This window comes from Pholcus phalangioides, unplaced genomic scaffold, assembly GCF_987345545.1.
Source record: "Pholcus phalangioides strain wild (caught in Gottingen) unplaced genomic scaffold, Ppha-v1.0 ptg000024l_1, whole genome shotgun sequence".
Lineage (NCBI taxonomy): Eukaryota > Metazoa > Arthropoda > Arachnida > Araneae > Pholcidae > Pholcus > Pholcus phalangioides.
In genome coordinates this window covers 19,223,425-19,243,468 of record NW_028301616.1, presented here as the reverse complement: position 1 = coordinate 19,243,468, position 20,044 = coordinate 19,223,425, and the positions used below count along the sequence as shown (strand labels likewise).

General features: G+C 38.8%; 1 protein-coding gene across 1 annotated transcript in view; it reads left to right on the top strand.

Moving 5' to 3' along the window:
* LOC149068910 (LIM/homeobox protein Lhx9-like) overlaps positions 1–9,224 on the top strand; it is a 60,257-nt gene extending 51,033 nt beyond the window's left edge. Inside the window, exons 2-5 of the mRNA XM_089250957.1 lie at positions 2,471–2,748; positions 2,854–3,021; positions 6,233–6,477; positions 7,256–9,224. Of these exons, the coding sequence (XP_089107083.1) occupies positions 2,471–2,748; positions 2,854–3,021; positions 6,233–6,477; positions 7,256–7,675 (1,111 nt within the window). The 3' untranslated portion in view covers positions 7,676–9,224. The remainder of the gene's footprint in view (positions 1–2,470; positions 2,749–2,853; positions 3,022–6,232; positions 6,478–7,255) is intronic.
* Positions 9,225–20,044: the final 10,820 nt, after the last annotated feature.

Here is a 20,044-nt window from a genome sequence, read left to right as displayed (position 1 = left end):
GTTGAATTTTCTCTCTTTCCGAAATATATCTTCGCAACAGCCAGTTGTTAAAAAACCTTCGTATGGTAGCGGAGAGTGACGTCATCCTTGAAATGATTTCTGTCCGCTCTAAGAGTGGGTGGGCGACTCAAATCCGAAATTAACAGGCGAAAAAAAATTTATTGATGAAAAACAGTTTGGGAAAATGATTTCATGTTTCTTTTCTGATCCAAATCCAAGATAAATGAACCAAAAACTCTTTTTTTTAACCTACCAAAAGTAATTAGAGAATATGATTTCTCTGCCCGCGCTCTAAGAAGGGCGCTAAATCCGAGGTGAAAAAAGAGAAAAAAATTTTTTTTGACCAAAAGAAATTAGAGAAATTTCTTTCCTCTCTAGGAGGGGCGCTGAATCAAAGACAATAGAGCTAAAAAAATTCATTTATCAAAAATTGGGAGGAGAAACGGCTTAAGCAGGGGGTGCTAAAAATAGGTTCTGCGTGAGCAGAGATTTTGTCTCGCGTCACCCTTGCCTTCTACTAATTTGAAAAAAAAAAAAAATTATAGTAAACAAAAAACTGTATGAGAACGAACGAAGCAAATCTCCAGACCTCTGGGGAGGGCATCATTTCAACTTTTTCCGTTGGGGGGGCAAAAAACATGCACTCAATGTATGCATATATATATATTTGTAAATATATGTATATGTTTATATATATAAACCATTTTTATTGTATTTTCAAAAGCCGGGGGAAGGGGCAACGGCCCCCCTGACCCCCCCCCCAAATGACGGGCCTGCCGCTGGGCAATGATCCAGAGGAGTCTCAAGACCCCCTCCCCCCCCCCCCCCAAGAAATTCTAAGCAGGCCGTCTTAACATCATGAATCGCCAGGTAATGCGTTCAGGATGTACTGCCATCTATTTTTCGAACTTGAAATGAGAAACTGACAATGAGCGAATATTTTTACGGATGTAATTTCAATGTTGTGGGACTGGTGATGTTCTTTCTACCTGTTTATGAACCTGTAGAATGCTCCTTTGTTTTCTCATTTTTTCAATGAAATGCATTTTTTTCTCTCATTCTTTTTTATATAATATATATTTCTCTCTTTTATCTTTTTTTTTACTATCAAATCTTAACGCACCGAGCGTTAAGATTTGGTATTCAACCCAAGTGGGAAACTCGGTCCGCGTGACTAGTGCTTAAATATTTTTCCTCTGAAGACGACACCCATTGGTGTCGAAATGCATTAGGATTTTTGCATTTTCGCGTATTTGCCTTATTCGTTGGTATCTTCTTAATATTCTTGGGCAAAGTTATTCCATATAATTGCTTCCATATAAATTGCTTTCATTATTCCTTTCATCATCAGCCTTCTACACTTAAGTGACACAGCATGAAATATAGCCACAGATACCAAAAATAATTCAATTATTTATGCTATATGCTATATATACACATCATATATATATATATATGCTATTATATCATATAAATACAAAATACTATATACATATATCACGGTGAAAGTGATAATCCTGTAATTAGTTGTAATCGCCAGTTATAATTAACACTTTATAATAACTGGCTACAAATAGTTAAACACAAGTCTTTACATTCTATAACCATGCGTAAATCAGACGCGGAATAAAACATAGCAAATAAAAGATTAGAAATTTATTCTCAAGCATTATCTTATCGAAAAAAAAAACTATAGCATTAGGTATAATATAATGGGCAGATTGATTATAACATATGATGTCAAATAAATTGCTAGCGAACTATATAATGCCGCATTATAGTAAGCGTGGACTTGTATAGCCCTCCTACCACGATATGAGATTTGTCTACGGCACGTCATGTCACGTCAAACGATTCTATTTTATCCTAGAAGGACATGCCAATCGTGAAAGCTCAGTCACTGATGAACTTTTCGCGATGTGCAATCGTTTTACCATAAAAAAAAATTGAATAAAATCATCCGACGTGACGTGACATGACGCAGCGAAAATTCATCTCGTGGTCGGAGGACTATATCCGGTCCATGAACCCGCCCGTGCCCACTCAATATTTGCCACGATTTCGATAATACCTATAAAAATATTTTGTTTAACCCCCCGCCCCACGATATTTCCTATAACTTCACGCATTTGCACATTGTACATGATATCATTTCTAATTTGATACACTAGTCAGTTTTAAATCCTCTCTGTTAAATTTTTCTTATGTACGATCTCTCAAGCAAAGACAAGCATAGGAAAAAAAAGGGAAAAGAAGATTTCGAGTGAAAAAAACGTGTTTTTATATCTACTTCCACAAAAAATTCTCAAGGTTACAACTCTCATCTCAAATTGGCGTGCTGATACTTATCAAGCAAAAAAAAAAATGGCGTTTGTATTTCTTCCGTAGAACTTCCGACGTAATATTACGTCAGTAACACTGGACGGGTTAATATCATTGTTACTTATTATTTTTACATGTGATTTTGCAGGTTGTTTGCCGTCAAGAGATGCGCTCGGTGCCAGAGAGGCATCTTCGCCAACGAGATGGTCATGAGGGCCAGGGACCTCGTCTACCACCTCCACTGCTTCACGTGCGCCTGGTGCAACACGGCCCTGACTCAGGGCGATTACTTCGGTCTGAGGGACAACCTGGTCTATTGTAGGGCACATTACGAACTCATGGTGCACGGTGATAATTGCATGGCCTCCGCTGCCGATAGTCCAGAGGGTGCACTCGGACCCCTCGACCACCAGAAACCATTCCCCGGTAAGAAACATACATAATAAGTCTCTTCGAATTGTTTGCAATGAACTGAGAGGTTCGGAAAATGCCAGTTTTTTTAAAATAATTATTTCAATATCCGTCGTCTAGGAGTCGCCCTGATGCAATCGAACCACGAGATCCGTAGCCCAGTTGCTGCTACCTCTGCCTACTCGCCTCTACCGGGTGCTCCCACTGGATCATCTGGTGTAAGGAAAGGAAGGCCGAGAAAAAGAAAAAGTTCCGAAGCTGGCGGAGTGATACATCCGCATCCACCCGGTGAGTTCTGATGACTCTTCTTTCATTTCTACGCAACATAAATATTTTCCGCCTACTTCTTGAGCTCAAAACGTCTAAGGATTCGCTCATAGTGGAGCGAAGAGTTACGAGCTACAAGAATTGCGATTTGGAAGAAAGGATTCATAGGGGTGGAGGAAGAGATGTGTCCGCTGTGCCTAGTAAGAGAGGAAGAGGATAGAGAAAATGACCAGAGGAGTTCTGGAATGTAAGGGTGTAATGATGATGATGATCTATCCGCAGAAGAGGGGAAAAGAAAAATAGAGAAACTGACCAATATATCAGCAGATAGCGGAAATCAACAAATCGAGACGAAAACAAACAGGTTTGTTCAAGTCTCGCATCTCGTTGAGTGGCCTCTTTCTACCTTTTGTTTCGCTCCTCTAATATGTGCAGTGTAGAATAAAACAATACAAATGTTTTCGTCACAAGTCTTTATTATGCACTCCCGTACCTCTCGGTCACCTAAGATAGAATTTAAAGATAGATATGAGTTGCATCTGAAAGTTTCAGATACAAGGAAAAGCAGCTTTTGAGGCAAGCATTCAGGCACCAATCACTTTCACTTTGGAAGACATCTGGTAGCACTTCTTGAACGTGGTCGGCTGAAGTTGGTTTTCTGTGTTTCCAAACTTCGAGGAGCCTTTCTCCCCGTTCAAAAGTCACAGGACTCTGATGCCTTAAATACGTTAGGGGCACACGTATACAACACACTTTCCAAAAACCGATTCGTTGGAATGTTCACAAGATGCGTGCGCAGTAGAGCAGTTCTTGTTGATAAGACCCAGGGTTTGGTTCTGGACATTTTTAAAGTGCGAGCGAATATTATTTTGGCTCCCTCCGCTCTTAAAACCTAAAAAATCACCCCCCCCCATCGGTCCCCCCTTCAGTTGATGCCTTCTGCGGCCACGTTGTTCACAGGATTCAAGATCCGCCGCTGACCAGGCCAAAAACATTATTTGGTAGGTTACCCTTTAATGTGCACTTGATTCTCTTCGGTGTTTAGTCATTTGCAAAAAGGCAAACTTGGGAAACTTGGGATTGATTTTATTAGTGATCGGATCTATTGATTAGGGCCGTCCTTTTCAGACGCGGGGCAAGGTGTCAAAGTAATTTCGGGCTCTTAGCTCCAATTTCATATATTTTGCGGGGGGGGGGGGGAATCGGCATCCATACACAGGGTGCTCTGTTAATGGACCGACAAACTCAGAGGGTTGTTAGTAGAGGATCATCAAGAGGAACAAAAATTGCAATGGAACAACATGGCGTCGCAAACCACGTTTAGAGGGTGAAAATCTCGAAAAACGCATGCAGGTTTTGACGTCACGCTGGAACGACAAAAAGTACAATATAACAACTACAAAAAGAGTTATTTGATTAATTATTACAAGAGTTGTTGGAAGTGGCGGTCACTGACGTCATTGCACAGTCAACAACGACGTAAAAACGATTCCTTCACGAACGGCGATCGAAGATACCGGGTATGCTTTTGATGTCTACCGTAGCGACGACAATCCGCGCAATGAGATCTTCCGGTGTGTCCACAGGCGTCGCATAAACGAGTGATTAAAGGTGACCCTCCATAGGAAAAAGTCACACAGTTTGAGATCTGGTGAATGTGGAGGCCAAGCAACGGGTCCCGTGCGTTCAATCCACCTTGCTTGGGTACATAACATCGATTTGCGTTTTTGGCGATTTTCACCCTCTCAACGTGGTTTGCGGTACCATGTTCCATTAAAATTTTTGTTCCTCTTGATGTCTACTAACAACCCTCTGAGTTTTTCGGTCCATTAACAGAACACCGTGTATCATGGCCCCCACATCCTAGAGCAGGGCCCCCAGGCTGGGATCTTTTGTGCCCCCCCCCCCCGATTACACTTTCACGGGCCCCTTTGTGATGAATTTATAGTGGGAAAAAGCAAAAAAACGGTGAAAATCGTCCCGGACCCTGGCCCCCGTCAGCCCACCCCTTGTGGGGGCCATGAAGTGTATAACTAATTAAATGTAAACTAACACAAAGATTAGCGAAAATTAATCGATGAAAATTCGGAACTAAAGAAAATTTCAAACTGAGAGAGATGATAGAAGAAAAAATGATTTCAAAACTAATTATGGCCTGATGATTTGTGCGAACAAATGATAATTTAAAACTGATGAATTAAGAGTGAGAAATAATTCCACCACCCACCAATGAAAATTCAGGATTAGTCAAAGAAAAAAATCCAAGAATTGATCAAAATTTCAGAATTAGTGAAAGAAAAAAATCCAAGAATTGATCAAAATTTCAGAATTAGTGAAAGAAAAAAAATTCAGAATTGATGAAAAATTAAGATTTAATTAAAGAAATAATTCTCTCCAGAATTGATTGAAATTCAAAATTGATGAGAAAAAAAAAGTAAAAATACCAGAATTAGTGAAAATTCCAGAAAGAAATCAATTGATGCTCAGAAGCCTTATTTCCTACAAAAAAATGTATTTTTTGAGATACACGTATATATATGTATTTTTTTTTCACTTCTACCACCGTGAGTGCCCCCCAAACCGCGGGGCCCTGTGTTATCGCACCTGTCGCACACCCCCAAGGGCGATTCGGAATGTAAAAATGTCCCAAACACGTTTTGATTGCACCATTGCCATATTTCTCCGTTATAAATTTCGCATAATTTGTCATTTCCAGTTTTTGCTAATCAGTCAACGCTTGTGAAAAAAAGGGGGAAAAAAGTATGTTGGGGGGGGGGGGGTTCAGTTTCAAATCTACAGCCATTCGACAAATTACATCTACATCATATCAAATCGTGTTCTCGAATATGTTAATGTGAGAGCTCTAGTTTGACACAAGATAAATGTTTGGGGCCTAAATTTAGTATTAGAAAAATGCTCCTCTTGAATGAAGAAAAGGCCGTATGATGCCATCTTTCGAGCTAAATACTGTACTTACAAATGATAGATGCATAAAATTTGTCAATACACTGGAACTTCCCATTATGGATACTTCCTGGACACTTATGGACATTTTTAAAGCCCGTGGGATATAGGTTCAATGTCCATGAGTGGACAAATTTTTCGGTGTTTGTTATTAGGTTTCCAGGAGTTTCAGGGCTTTTAACATCCCACAACTTTCACACAAAACCTAATATTATTATTAATATTATTCCTACGCAAAAGTTGAAGTATCTGTTTTATTTCCATTCAGGTCTGACAATGATGGACGCGGAAGGTTGTGCCCTTCACCTGTCGGTTATGGACCAGAACGCGTCTGGTCTGACAACGGGATCGGCACCTCCTCCGCCGCCTCAAAGAACCAAGAGGATGAGGACGTCGTTCAAGCACCATCAGTTAAGAACCATGAAGTCCTATTTCTCGATCAACCAGAACCCTGACGCGAAGGACCTGAAGCAGCTGGCTCAAAAAACAGGGTTGTCGAAGCGGGTGCTGCAGGTGAGACATAATCTCTCTTTTTCCATCATGACCTTTGAAAACAGTGTTTTCTTGTCGTACTGGGCGACCATAAAATAACTTCGCCGATAAACGAGCCCCTTGCGGCCGCAAAAATGAGCGAATGAGAATGAAATTCGAGATGTAGGTGTTTCAGAATATGAGCTCAACAATGAACAGAAAAACAAAGCCCTAGCCCTCGCGGTTACGGCTACAGCAACAAAATTTTCGGAAAATTCAAATGGCAACACTCACTTTTATGCGTAGCTAAATGATCGGCGCAGTGAAAAACCATGAATGGCGTTTGTATGGCACCACGGCCCAGGGTGCAGACAGCGAAAAAAAGATCTCACAAGGGGTTGATGCGCTAACCTTTCAGCGGGAGATTTCCTGCGGCAGTAATGTGATCTACATTGGTTTGTTTCCACACGTTTTTTTTTGTTTGCGTCTAACGTTGACGTTTATCGTGCTACAGATACTATTCCAAAGCAATTAAGGGTTTCTTACTGCGCCGATCACTTTGCAATGCACAAAAGTGAGCGTTGCCATTTATATTTGTCTAAATCTTGTTTGTAACTGTAACCGAGAGAGCTAGGTTTTTTTTTTCATCCACGAGCACATAGATTGAAACACCTAAATTTCAAATTTCACTTGCATCCGTTGATTTTTGCGGCCGCTAGGGGGCTCTTGTATCGGTAACTTTATTTTATGACTCCTTTTCCGAAACCCCCGTATATAGATAATGCCTTGATTGGTAATGTTTCCTTTTGACCACCACCAGGTGTGGTTTCAGAATGCTCGGGCAAAATGGCGTAGAAACAATATGAAGCAAGGCACTGACCCTTCGTCGAACGGTGGTGGTCAGCCGAACCAGACGCAGCAGCAACCGTCTCAGCCACCGCATGTGAGCAGTCCAGGAGCTACCAGCTCTTTCTCGGAGTCGAGCCCCGTCGCTACCTGCGGTGGCGCTTCCACCACCGGCAACAACAACAACAACCCCGATCATCACCCCCAGTCGATAGTGGCCGTCACGCCCACGCAACATCATCATCATCATCACCAACAGACCCAGCACGTACTTCCACCGATCGACTACGAGCCAGCCGGATCGAGCCTGACGCCCCTGCCACCTCAAGCCCGACACATCGCGTCGCACGGCAGCGAGAACTTGCCGTTGACATCTTTCCAGGAACTTTTCTAAATGATGAGATTCGAATCAGTGGAGGAAGGGGGGCCCCCGGTCAGGCAATGTCAGTCACTTCAGTGTACAAAAAAAGAAGAAAAAGAATCCTAATGTTTCCCGAATGGTTGTCCACGGCATTTCGGAATCACCTCCAGTATAGACATGGACACACGCCTGGAAAAAAAAAACTTTTGAAACATCCTCTCAAATTTGATCACGTCATTTCTTCTCTATCATGTTGACCAGGGGGTGCACAACCTCCAGCCCGCGGATCAAATGCAGCCCGCCAGGAAGTTATAACTGGCCCGCGAAATGTGTTCCGGTAGAAAAGTACAATAATGTAGTATTAGTATAAAAAGTCAATCGCACACAACACGATAAATGCCTATGCTGTAGGCGTGGATCCAGGGTAATGTATCCGGAAGGGTAGTTTATTGTGTAGGCTCATTGGATCATCCCGTATTTTACGGGACACACCAATTTTCCTCATGTAATTCGTGGTTCTTGAAAGGGACGATCACCCCCCTCGAACCCCTTGATCAAGCTCCTGCTAGGCTGACCATATTTCTTTCATTACAATTCGGGAAGTCGGGATCCATACGGGATATCACCATTTATCGAAAAAAAAAAAATTGTCAAACGCCAGAGAAATGGCCAATTAAAGCAAATAAAATTGTCAATTTAAGCCAAAAAAATTGTCAAAGGCTAGTAAAGTTTCCATTTACTACCGAAAACATTTTCAAAAGCTAGTAAAGTTGTCATTTAAAGCTGAAAAATTTGTCAAAGGCTAGTTGAGCTCCCGTTTACAGTGAAAAAAAAGTTGTCAAAGGTAAATAAAAATAAGTTATAAACATTTCATTTTTATAAAATTTGACAAATGCAACCAATAAGATTATCGGTTGCATTTGTTCGAATGTAACCAATATGCTTATTGGTTGGGTTTCTCAAATTTTATAAAGGAATTTTTATAAAGCTTTTATAGTGAACCCGTAAAGGTGCAGTTTAGTTGTCAAAGGCAACTAAATTTGCCAATTAAAGCTAAAAAAAAATTGTCAAAGACTTTTGAGTCATGAAAATAATCTCACACACAATTCTGATCTCAAAAATTGAAGTAAGTCTGGCTAAAACATAAGGGAAAAACGGGACAAAAATGTTGGGCCAAATAAAATTTCATTGACGGCCCTTAAAATACGGGTCATATGGTCACCCTATATTATACAAGTTTCTGGCCCGGGGACTGAAAAAGTTGTGCACCCCCCGACGTGTTGACATTCGTTTCTTTTTTTAGATGCCATCTAAGACATGTAGAATTTTTGAAAATGTCCTCTTTTTTTCCTCCCCGAGAAAAATTTACATGTAATTTTCTGCATGTAAAATTTCGAAACTAAAAATATCATTCCATGTAAATTTTTTTTTATGATCAATCATATCATGTTCATGTGTTGAATTGTGTTCAGTAATGCGCCCGATGTGCGCATGCGTGCAATATTTATATCAAGCTGTAATTATATATGGTGAAAAAAAAATTATTATTATTATTATTCCACATTTTAAATGTAAATTTACTTTGAAGAAACTATTTGTAAAAAAAAAATTATTATGATTAAATATTTGTCTTATTTGTTTTTTACGAAATATTTTGAATGTATTTTATTAAATATTTTATATATAAAAGCCGGGATTACACTATAAAAGTTTTATAAAAATTGTTTCATAGAACTTGTGACAAATGGAACCAATAAGATCATTGGCTGCATTTTCTCGAATGTAACCGATAGGCTTATTGGTTGGCTTTTCTCAATTTTTATAAAATAACATTTATAAAACTTTATAGAACTTTTATATAATCGGGAGACACCAAAGATCACTGGCCAGGACAGTGGCTAGAGGCCACACGGACTCCGGGGGGGGGGGGGTGTCCGTGAACTTGCATGAGTCATCTATAACTTGTGTAATTTGCACATGGAACACAAAGGGTTAAGACACTCTGGCTTAGGAATTAAGATCCAGCTCGTTGGGGAGATTCCTGGGGTCCTCCAGGCGTTCTGGGGTCTTCTTGCATAGCTCTAGAAGTACTTGCCTACGAATTTGCATACTTACTGTCGAAAATTATTGTATCATATCTCTTTATCACGAGGTGACCTTCCTGCTATTCCTAGATGGGCCCCATACATTAAGATGGCCCTTACTTGTTTCCTGGAAATAAAGCCACGGTTTCGATGGAATTTCCACATCCAGAATTTCTTCACCGGTGACTAAGTGATCGTTTGAACGTTCAGAAGCCGAGGAAACCTCAACAAAAACTCACAGCCGCCTAGGCCTATCGCTTGGATAGCAGGTCCCTGCCTTTTTGTGATAAGCATGGGGCCCCCCACAAGAGTAGGGCTGCCAGGGCTCCAGCCTAGGATAATTTTCATCCCGAAAAGCTTATTTTATTACCTGGTATTTGGAATTTCGGTCCCCCTTGCTTAGATTTCAAAATAACATAAAAAGTCCCTAAATTTTCCACTAGGTGGCGTTCAAACCTTCCTTATCATTTGGCGCGTACTCGTATTGTAATACCACCACGTTACTTTCGTGATTCTATCTGCTATTCTTTAAGAGTTATTCAAGATTTTATGCAAAATTTCCAATGTTAAATATTTCTCTTAATGGCTTATCCTGTTTTTGCTCCTGGGCATCCCAAAATGATTCTTAGAGGTTGAAAATGATTGCAAGAGGCTGCGCATGCCATTGTATGCAACGTCTTCAATTGGCCATGACTTTTGAATGAATAAAGATAGAGCGATGGAGAAAAAATGCATAGATATACTAAATTGGAGATGCGCTACACAATGACAGCAACCAAAACGCCCTCTGGTGGAAAGTTCTTGAACTTTTTTTAGCTTCGCGTGACAAATTGGCAGGCTTTACTCAAAAGTCTGTTGAACGAGGTGATACTATATAGTGTTCACTCAGAATGTGTACACTGATTCTCAAAAGCTTTCAACATTTTCAATGCAACAGTGTAAGTATAAATCATTATCCGGCAAATTATTTGACAATAATGCAGAGTCGGCAGAGCTAGACAAATCTACTGCCCAACATACCCTAGGCATGCAAACATTTTGACCGGTTATGATGTATTTATATTTTATCACGTGCCAGACGCGGGAACATTAAAAAAAAAATTCTTTCAAATTTTTGTATTTTTTTGAAAATTATTTTAAAATCGCAATTATTTTGGATTTTTTTATTTCAAATAAATAATTTAAAAAAAAATAATAATTTAGAAAGAGCAAGTAAATCTAGTGATAACAGCTATTGCTATTTTTTCGGAACGTAAAATATCGATTCGGGCATCTACTATTCTGTCAGATGCCCGACCGGCATGTGTAGTTTTGGCTATTCGTCCAGATCTGGTGCAGACATAGGGGACAGGCTGGGAGACAACATCTGAGACAGGCTGTCCCAAATTGTTTGCACAGGTTATACCTTTGCAACCGTTGACTTTAGAAACATATTTTAAATAACAAAAAATTTTTAAATCACGTGCGGTTGCATGAAATCTCAAAATTTGTTTCAAGGGTCGTATACATAAAAAAATATAAAGGAATTAACTTTCCATACAATTCCCGTGCTGTAGTTTTTTCATCCATGAGGGAAATTATTTCTTCCATAAATGAGGGATATTTTTTTTTTCATCAATGAGGGATATTTTTTTTTTTCATCGATAGGGATATTATTTCTTTCATTAATTTTGAGTTTTCATCAATGAGGGATATTATTTCTTTCATTAATTTTGAGTTTTCGTCAATGGGGATATTATTTCTTTCATTAATTTTGAGATTTCATCAATGGGGATATTATTTCTTTCATTAATTTTGAGTTTTCATCAATGAGTCATATTAGTTCTTTCATTATTTTTCAGTTTTCATCAATTGGGATATTATTTCTTTCATTAATATTGAGTTTTCATCAATGGGGATATTATTTCTTTCATTAATTTTGAGATTTCATCAATGGGGATATTATTTCTTTCATTAATTTTGAGTTTTCATCAATGAGGGATATTAGTTCTTTCATTATTTTTCAGTTTTCATCAATTGGGATATTATTTCTTTCATTAATATTGAGTTTTCATCAATGGGGATATTATTTCTTTCATTCTTTCATTAATATTGAGTTTTCATCAATGAGGGATACTGTTGATTTCATTTTTTTTTAGTTTCCATCAATGAGGGATATTATTTCTTTCATTAATTTTGAGATTTCATCAATGGGGATATTATTTCTTTCATTAATTTTGAGTTTTCATCAATGAGGGATATTAGTTCTTTCATTATTTTTCAGTTTTCATCAATTGGGATATTATTTCTTTCATTAATATTGAGTTTTCATCAATGGGGATATTATTTCTTTCATTAATTTTGAGATTTCATCAATGGGGATATTATTTCTTTCATTAATTTTGAGTTTTCATCAATGAGGGATATTAGTTCTTTCATTATTTTTCAGTTTTCATCAATTGGGATATTATTTCTTTCATTAATATTGAGTTTTCATCAATGGGGATATTATTTCTTTCATTCTTTCATTAATATTGAGTTTTCATCAATGAGGGATACTGTTGATTTCATTTTTTTTTAGTTTCCATCAATGAGGGATATTATTTCTTTCATTAATTTTGAGATTTCATCAATGGGGATATTATTTCTTTCATTAATTTTGAGTTTTCATCAATGAGGGATATTAGTTCTTTCATTATTTTTCAGTTTTCATCAATTGGGATATTATTTCTTTCATTAATATTGAGTTTTCATCAATGGGGATATTATTTCTTTCATTAATTTTGAGATTTCATCAATGGGGATATTATTTCTTTCATTAATTTTGAGTTTTCATCAATGAGGGATATTAGTTCTTTCATTATTTTTCAGTTTTCATCAATTGGGATATTATTTCTTTCATTAATATTGAGTTTTCATCAATGGGGATATTATTTCTTTCATTCTTTCATTAATATTGAGTTTTCATCAATGAGGGATACTGTTGATTTCATTTTTTTTTAGTTTCCATCAATGAGGGATATTATTTCTTTCATTAATTTTGAGATTTCATCAATGGGGATATTATTTCTTTCATTAATTTTGAGTTTTCATCAATGAGGGATATTAGTTCTTTCATTATTTTTCAGTTTTCATCAATTGGGATATTATTTCTTTCATTAATATTGAGTTTTCATCAATGGGGATATTATTTCTTTCATTCTTTCATTAATATTGAGTTTTCATCAATGAGGGATACTATTGATTTCATTTTTTTTTAGTTTCCATCAATGAGGGATATTATTTCTTTCATTAATTTTGAGTTTTCATCAATGAGGGATATTATTTCTTTCATTAATTTTGAGTTTTCATGAATTTGTTATGGAATCATTTCTTTCACTAATTCCGAAATTATTACTTTTATCAATGATGAGAATATCATTACTTTCATTACTTCTGCAATTATTTCTTTTATTAATTCTGAGTTTTCCTAAATCTGTTCCGGAATTGTTTCTTTCATTTATTCTAGAATTATTTCTTTCACCAATTCCGAAATCATTTCTTGCATCAATTCCAATTCCGAGAAATAATTTCATTCATCAATTTCGAAATTATTTTTTTTATTAATTGTAGATTTAATCATTTTTCAACCGTTTTCTGAAAATGATCGGCGGACCACGACAAAAAGCTCCGAGGGCCAAATTTGACCCGCGGGCCTACTTTGAAGACCCTTGTTTTAGGCTGGCATTACACTGTAAAATTTTGTTCTCGAAAAATGCAACCAATAAGCGCATCGGTTACATTCGAACAAATGCAACCGGTGATCTTATTGGTGGAATTTTTCAAATTTTATAAAAGATATTTTATCAAACGTTTATAGTGTAATCCCGGCCTTAGGTTTGTTTTGAATTATATGAAAGAGAGAATCTTACCAAAACTATGGTCACCCAAGACCGTATAGAAGTCCCTTAAGGAAAAAAAAAGTCGCGGATAAGTCATACAAGAAGCCCAAGAGAGCCATTTCCAAGTCAACGTCTTGAATTATGTAATGATGGATTACACTGAAAAAAATAAGAGGGGAGAAAAAAAAAAATGCGCGACACTGACGGCGTTGACTACGCATTTCTCGCAGTAGTCGTCTGCTGGTAAATGTGTGACAACAAGCAGCAGCAGGCAACAGCGTGGTTAATGTCATATTCCATCTGCTGTTGCCACCACCTATATACTCTGACAGCTAATATAATATAAAAAAAAGGGGGAAGGGGAGGGGAAAAAGGAAAGGGTGCATCTTTCTCTCAAAGACGGCACATTATAAATATCTCAACTCCCGTGTCCCATTTCTTTGTAATTTTTTTTGGTTCTTGAGTTACAAATTTCGCTCATATTACAGGCACCAAACGAAGAAGAAATAAAATAAAATATGAATGAAATGGAAGTGTGTGTGTGTTGATTCGTAGAAATCTCCGTACTCAGTAAGGTTCATTGTTTTTGCTCATCCCCCCCCCCCTCTTCGTCACGAACTTTAACCTCTCGTTCCCAGATCGTCTGCTCGTCTTTCTTTTCTCGTATCTGGTATCTCTTTTAAGACTTTAATGTGTCCATAAAGATTAATTTTGGTCAAATTAGAATTCCACAGCTCTCTTCAGTTCATTGATATGTTACATCCTTTCACAACGCGGTTCCGCAACTGGAGCTGGGATTGAAAGGGTTAAGTGAAGTAACAGTGTCAAACCCTTCCATTTTGAAGGCAATCGACAGAACCCCTGAGGATCTTTCTCCTGGATCTGGACCCTACACGACCGAGCTTCCTTATCGGAACGTCGTGAGTAGCTAGTGGGGGCGGGGGGGGGGCTAAAGCCGAAGTCTACGGACCACTGTTCGAGTACCCTAAGAGTGCTCAACCTTTTTGAGAGTGCGGGCCACTTCGTCTCAGTTTGGAAACACGTCGTGGGTCACTTGAGCTAGGTGATCTGAAAATATGCCGCGAGACACTCATGTGATCCGGGAGCGTGACGTGGGTCACTCAAGGGATCTGGGAAAATGCCCCCAGCCACTCCAGTAATCTACAAATGTACCACGAGCCACTTAAATGATCTGATGGGTCATTTGAGTGATTTGGTAATTCGTCAAAGGCCACATATTTGATCCACCAGCCATGAGTTGGGCTGGTGTGGAGTACATCTATAAGGCCGTGCACATAGTGCGGCAACCAAGAGGTACGGGAGCGTATAATAAAGATTAGACGAAACAATTGCATTGTTTTGTTCTACGCCACACATACTGGAGGAGCGAGGCAAAAGAGAAAGAAGGAGGCCACGCAACGAAGTGTGCGGGAGTCGAACAAACGTATTTGTTTTCACCTCGATTTGCTGATTTTCGCTATCTGCTGATTGTTACACACACACATTTCTCCCTTTTTTTCTTCCTTTCCCTCTTCTGTGGAGGGATCGTCATCTTCATAATCACCACACCCTTAAATTTCAGAACCCCCTCCGGTCTCATTTTCTCTATATTTTTCCTCTTTTACTATATATGCGGACATCTCTTCCTCCACCCCCTATGAATATTTTTCTTCCTAGTCGCAATTCTTGTAACTCGTACCTCTTCGCTCCACTTTGAGCGCAGTCTAAGGGTTATTGATCAGATTCAAGAGACTCAATTGGATCCACAGACACGGATGCTAAGAACCCATTTTCCCTAAGGGGCCGTTCAAGTATTACGTCATCATCGATGGGAGGGGGGTTCCCGATTTGCTGATTTTTGATGACAAGGGGGGAGGGGTGTTTGGGTAATGCTTACATCATCAACCACTTTTTATGAAAATATGAAATATATTTTTAATGGTATCTTATTCGGTGTGCTAAAAACAAGAAAAACCTTTCGATAGTTTGTGGGCAATTGAAGTAACATCCCTCCTATTGATAAGTGCCCTACAGAGCCACTTTAGTGATCTCTAAATGTTTCGCGGATCCAAGTGATCTAAAAATGTGTCCGGGCCGCTTAAGGGCTCTGGAAATGTGCCACGTATCACTTAAATAATCTGAGAATGTGCCGCGGGTAATTTGAGTGATGTAGAACCACACTGGGGGCCACTTAAGTGCCCTAAAACTACGTCACATGTCACTCAAGGGATCTCTAAATGTGTCACGGATCGCTTAAGTGTTCTGGAACTGTGTCTCGGGTCATTTAAGTGATCTGAAAATATGCCACGGGCCGCTTGAATGTTCTGGAATTGTATCACGGGGCACTTGAGCGATATGTAAATGTGCCACTTAGTTCATTTTTACAAAATTTGGTTTGAGGAGGGCAGGCCGCATCAGATAACCCCCAGGGCCATATTTGCTTCGCGGGCCAAGTGCCTTTATGCTATTTATCATTGTATGGCTTAGAGGGTGGGTCGCGATGAATTTATTAAAGATAAATTTTGAGTTTATGGCCTTCAAAAAACATCGAAATTAACAGAAATTTATTATAATAACATATAAAGGTATTTTCTACCGAAATTTCAATTAAAAAAAATTTTCTTTTGCATTAAAAAAATAAATTTTTGATCGTGGAAAGGGGGCACGAGAGAACCCCCCCCCCCCCCCGTGTACGTCTCTGATCCCACCAATATGCGTTAGGTTTCAGAGGGGCAGAGCTGATGACGAAATTTTGCTGACAAGGGGTCAGCGTTTTGCTTACTTTTGTTGACAAGGGGGTCAAAAGTGGCAACAAATTTGCTTACGTAATACTTGAACGGCCTCCAAGAAACAGTGACTTCTACGATTCGAGCCCCGAATGTGTTACTAGACCCCCTAATAGACCTCCCTCTCTCTTTCTCTCTCTCTCTCTCTGTTACACGCGCGAGAACGCGCGATCGTTTCTTTCTCAAACATAATCTCCCCTTCCCCCAATTTTTTTAGGTATCCCTAAATTCATAATGAAAGGGGAAAAAAAATTACACAACATAAGGATGAGCGACCTTTTTTTTTTTGCTAAAATCCAGTCGAGTTGAGGATTTTTGGATAACCCTCGGTGACGAGATTCCACTATCCTCTTACTGCGGTGCTCATTAGTGCTGAAGTCCCCAAGTTCATCTTTTTAGTGAGAATCGGGAAGGCTCATTACCGGTGGCTTAACAATGACGAGGGGGGGGGGGAGGACAGGCAGGGGCTCCCATAATAAATGCGTCGCGCGAAATCATCATCCCGACGACTTGAGCGGCGTTTGCTTCGCCGTGTGCCGCTTATTATCGGGAGTGTGGGGGGAGAGGAATATTCCTCGGTGCCATCACCGGGGCTCAATTGCTTTCACAATCATTTGAGGGTTGAGAGCCAATCGCTCTGTGTGAATTCGTATTCGTATTTCGAGGGAATGACGTCCGCTCCAAATATGCGCCATAAAGTTATGGAAAGCGAGTACAGAATTTGAGAGGCGACGCATTTTTGACAGAACAATCGCACACCATTCTGATCTATCGATTATGTTGAATAGTGATTATGTACGGCAGGGGGGGGGGGACAAAACATGCTAGGGTGGCTAATTATCTACAAATTTGCCCAGGGTGAGTGGCTAATTTAAAGAAAGAGTGGTCAAGAAAAAACTAGAATAGAATGGGAGAAGGGCGGTAAAAACCTTAAATATCCGTCTCTGCCTAGAGAGCGAGTAAAGGCCAGTGAGTGACCGACAGCGTGCAAGCGAGTGACCCCAAAAAGTGACACAGTGAGTGTATAAGCACGTAAGCCACCACAAGAGTGACGTAATGAGTGTGCAAGCAAGTGAGTGACCCAAGACTGACATAGAGAGAGAGAGCGTATAAAAATGTGAATGATCAAAAGAGTATGTGCAAACATGTGAGCGGCATTTCTTTTTACCCACACAAGGGTGGCTCCAGCCAATAGGGGCCCCCGAGAATACTTTCCATAATTTTTTGTTTTTCCACGCTATAAATTAATTATAGAATGGCTCCCTTGAAAAATGTGGCTTCAGTGCCCGACAAAGATTCTAGCCTTGTTGGGGGGGGGGGTACTGCTGTAGGATGAGCGGGGCCATGGGCCCGGTCATACACACAACTCATAAGAAAATACAGAAACCTTCCCCCCCCCCCGCCACCCAAAAAAAAAACAGTGAATGGTATGACTCGGTTTGACCCTGTTTTGGAGTGATGTGAAATCAAAATAAAGTTCAAAAATTCTTAAATTTATCGCCAGAGGGCGATGACATGTTCCTATTTAATAAAACATTTATATTCCTCACATGTAAGTATTATCCTATATTGCATAATTACCTTAGGCGGGTTCTTAACCTTTTGTGTCCCTCAGATTTGTTTCCGTTCAAGAGATATGGGAGTTTAATCCACATGCGCGAATTTACTATTTCTGAATCCCCATTGTTTCAAAAATTGCATTGTTTAAAAAAATTATTGTTGTGCCGTGGGAAATCTCTCAAGTTATTGTTGCACAACAGCCAGCGTGAGTCAATGGCCATATGAGAACATTGGACGGGGGGGGGGGGGGGCGACTGTAGGGGGGCATCAAAACTGAACAAAGTTGCCAAATATTGCTGAAATTACGGGAAAAACAATATGGTGGAAAATAAAGCATTACTGCAAATCGCAGTTCATTAAAATGAATTCCACGAGAAAAAACGTTCACCGAGACAAATGTGAGAGATTACTATTGTTATTTATAGTTTTAATTATTATAATATAATTTATGAGTTGAAAAATAATTTCAGTCTTTGACTTCAATGAAGAATAAAAATTGAAGTAGAGCTCACGTAAAAAATGGGAAAAACCGGGACACTTTTGCTAAAAAGTCGGGACGACCAGAAAAATTGAAAATATCGGGACTGTCCCAGGAAATACAGGACGTATGGTCACCCTAACCAATACCCGTCGAAATACCCTGAAATTTTTGTTTCTGTGTTTTTTTTGGCGATTCTGTTTTAGCATCGAGCTTATATTAAGACGCCTTCATATACAAGATATAAAAGGATTTCAATATTACTGGAGGGAGTATGACGTCAGCGGTCTAAGCCTTGGTAATGCTGAGAACGGTGTCCGCAACATCATTCGTTGGAAGATCACGTGCCTCGATGAAAACACACAATTCCCCGTTATTTTCTTATGGCATAAATAGGAGTTTAAAACCATAAATATGAAAGCAATAATTTCGGCATGATGAGATAATTCCAAAATTAATGAAAGAGATTATTTCAGCATTAATGAAAGATAATTCCAGCATTAATAAAAGATAATTCCAGCATTAACAAAAGATAATTCCAGAATTAATGAAAGAGATAATCTCAGCATTAATGAAAGATTATTCCAGAATTAAAGAGAGATAATTCCAAGATTAATGAAAGCCATAATAATCATTAACAAAAGATAATTCCATCATTAACCAAAGGGATAATTCCAGTATTAACGAAATATAATTCCAGAATTATTAACAAATTATTTCAGAAGCGATATAAGTGATAATTCCAAAATTAATGAAAGTGATAATTCCAGCATTAATGAAAAATGATTCCAGAATTAATGAAAGAGATAATCCAGCACTAATGAAAGAGATAATCCAGCACTAATGAAAGACATAATTCAGCATTGATGAAAGAGATAATTCCGGAATTAATGAAAGAAAAATTCTAGGTGCAACGAAAGTTCATAATTTTAGTTCCAAAATAAATGAAAGCGATAATTCCAGCATTAATGAAAGATAATTCTGGAATTAATGAAAGATAATTCTGGAATTAATGAAAGATGTAATTTAATAATTAATTGAGATATAATTCCAGAATCAATGAAAGAAATAATTTCAGTTTTAATGAAAGACATTTTTCAGCATTAATGAAAGAAATTATTTCAGTATTAATAATGAAATAAATAATTTAGTCTTTTTTTCAAGTTTTTTTTTCGGGTTTCGTAACTCTGCACGTCCTTTTTTCAAACGAACACAAGTCAGGTCTATCATCAGGGCCAAGTGGTTTTTCTGAAGCCCTGCCAGGTAAATTCTAGAAAATTTCAACCAGATCTCATTTTTTGTGAGGCCCTACTTCTCACCCGGGCCGAGCCCGGGTGGGCCCATGCGTTAAGACGGCACTGTCTATCACCATCTGTGGGTGATTTACAATATCTAGTGAATTATGCCGGAAGTGTAACTCAGTGCCGTCTTAACGCATGGGCCTACCCGGGCACGGCCCGAGGGCCTCAAGAGAAGAGGGGCCTCATAAAAATGAGATTTCGTTGACATTTTCTAGAATTTACCTGGTAGGGCCTCAGAAAAACTACTTGGGCCGGGGGCCCATGGTGCTCTTAAGACGGCTCTGTCAGCATGGTTTTAAAGAACTGATGATCAAAACCATCATTGATTGATAA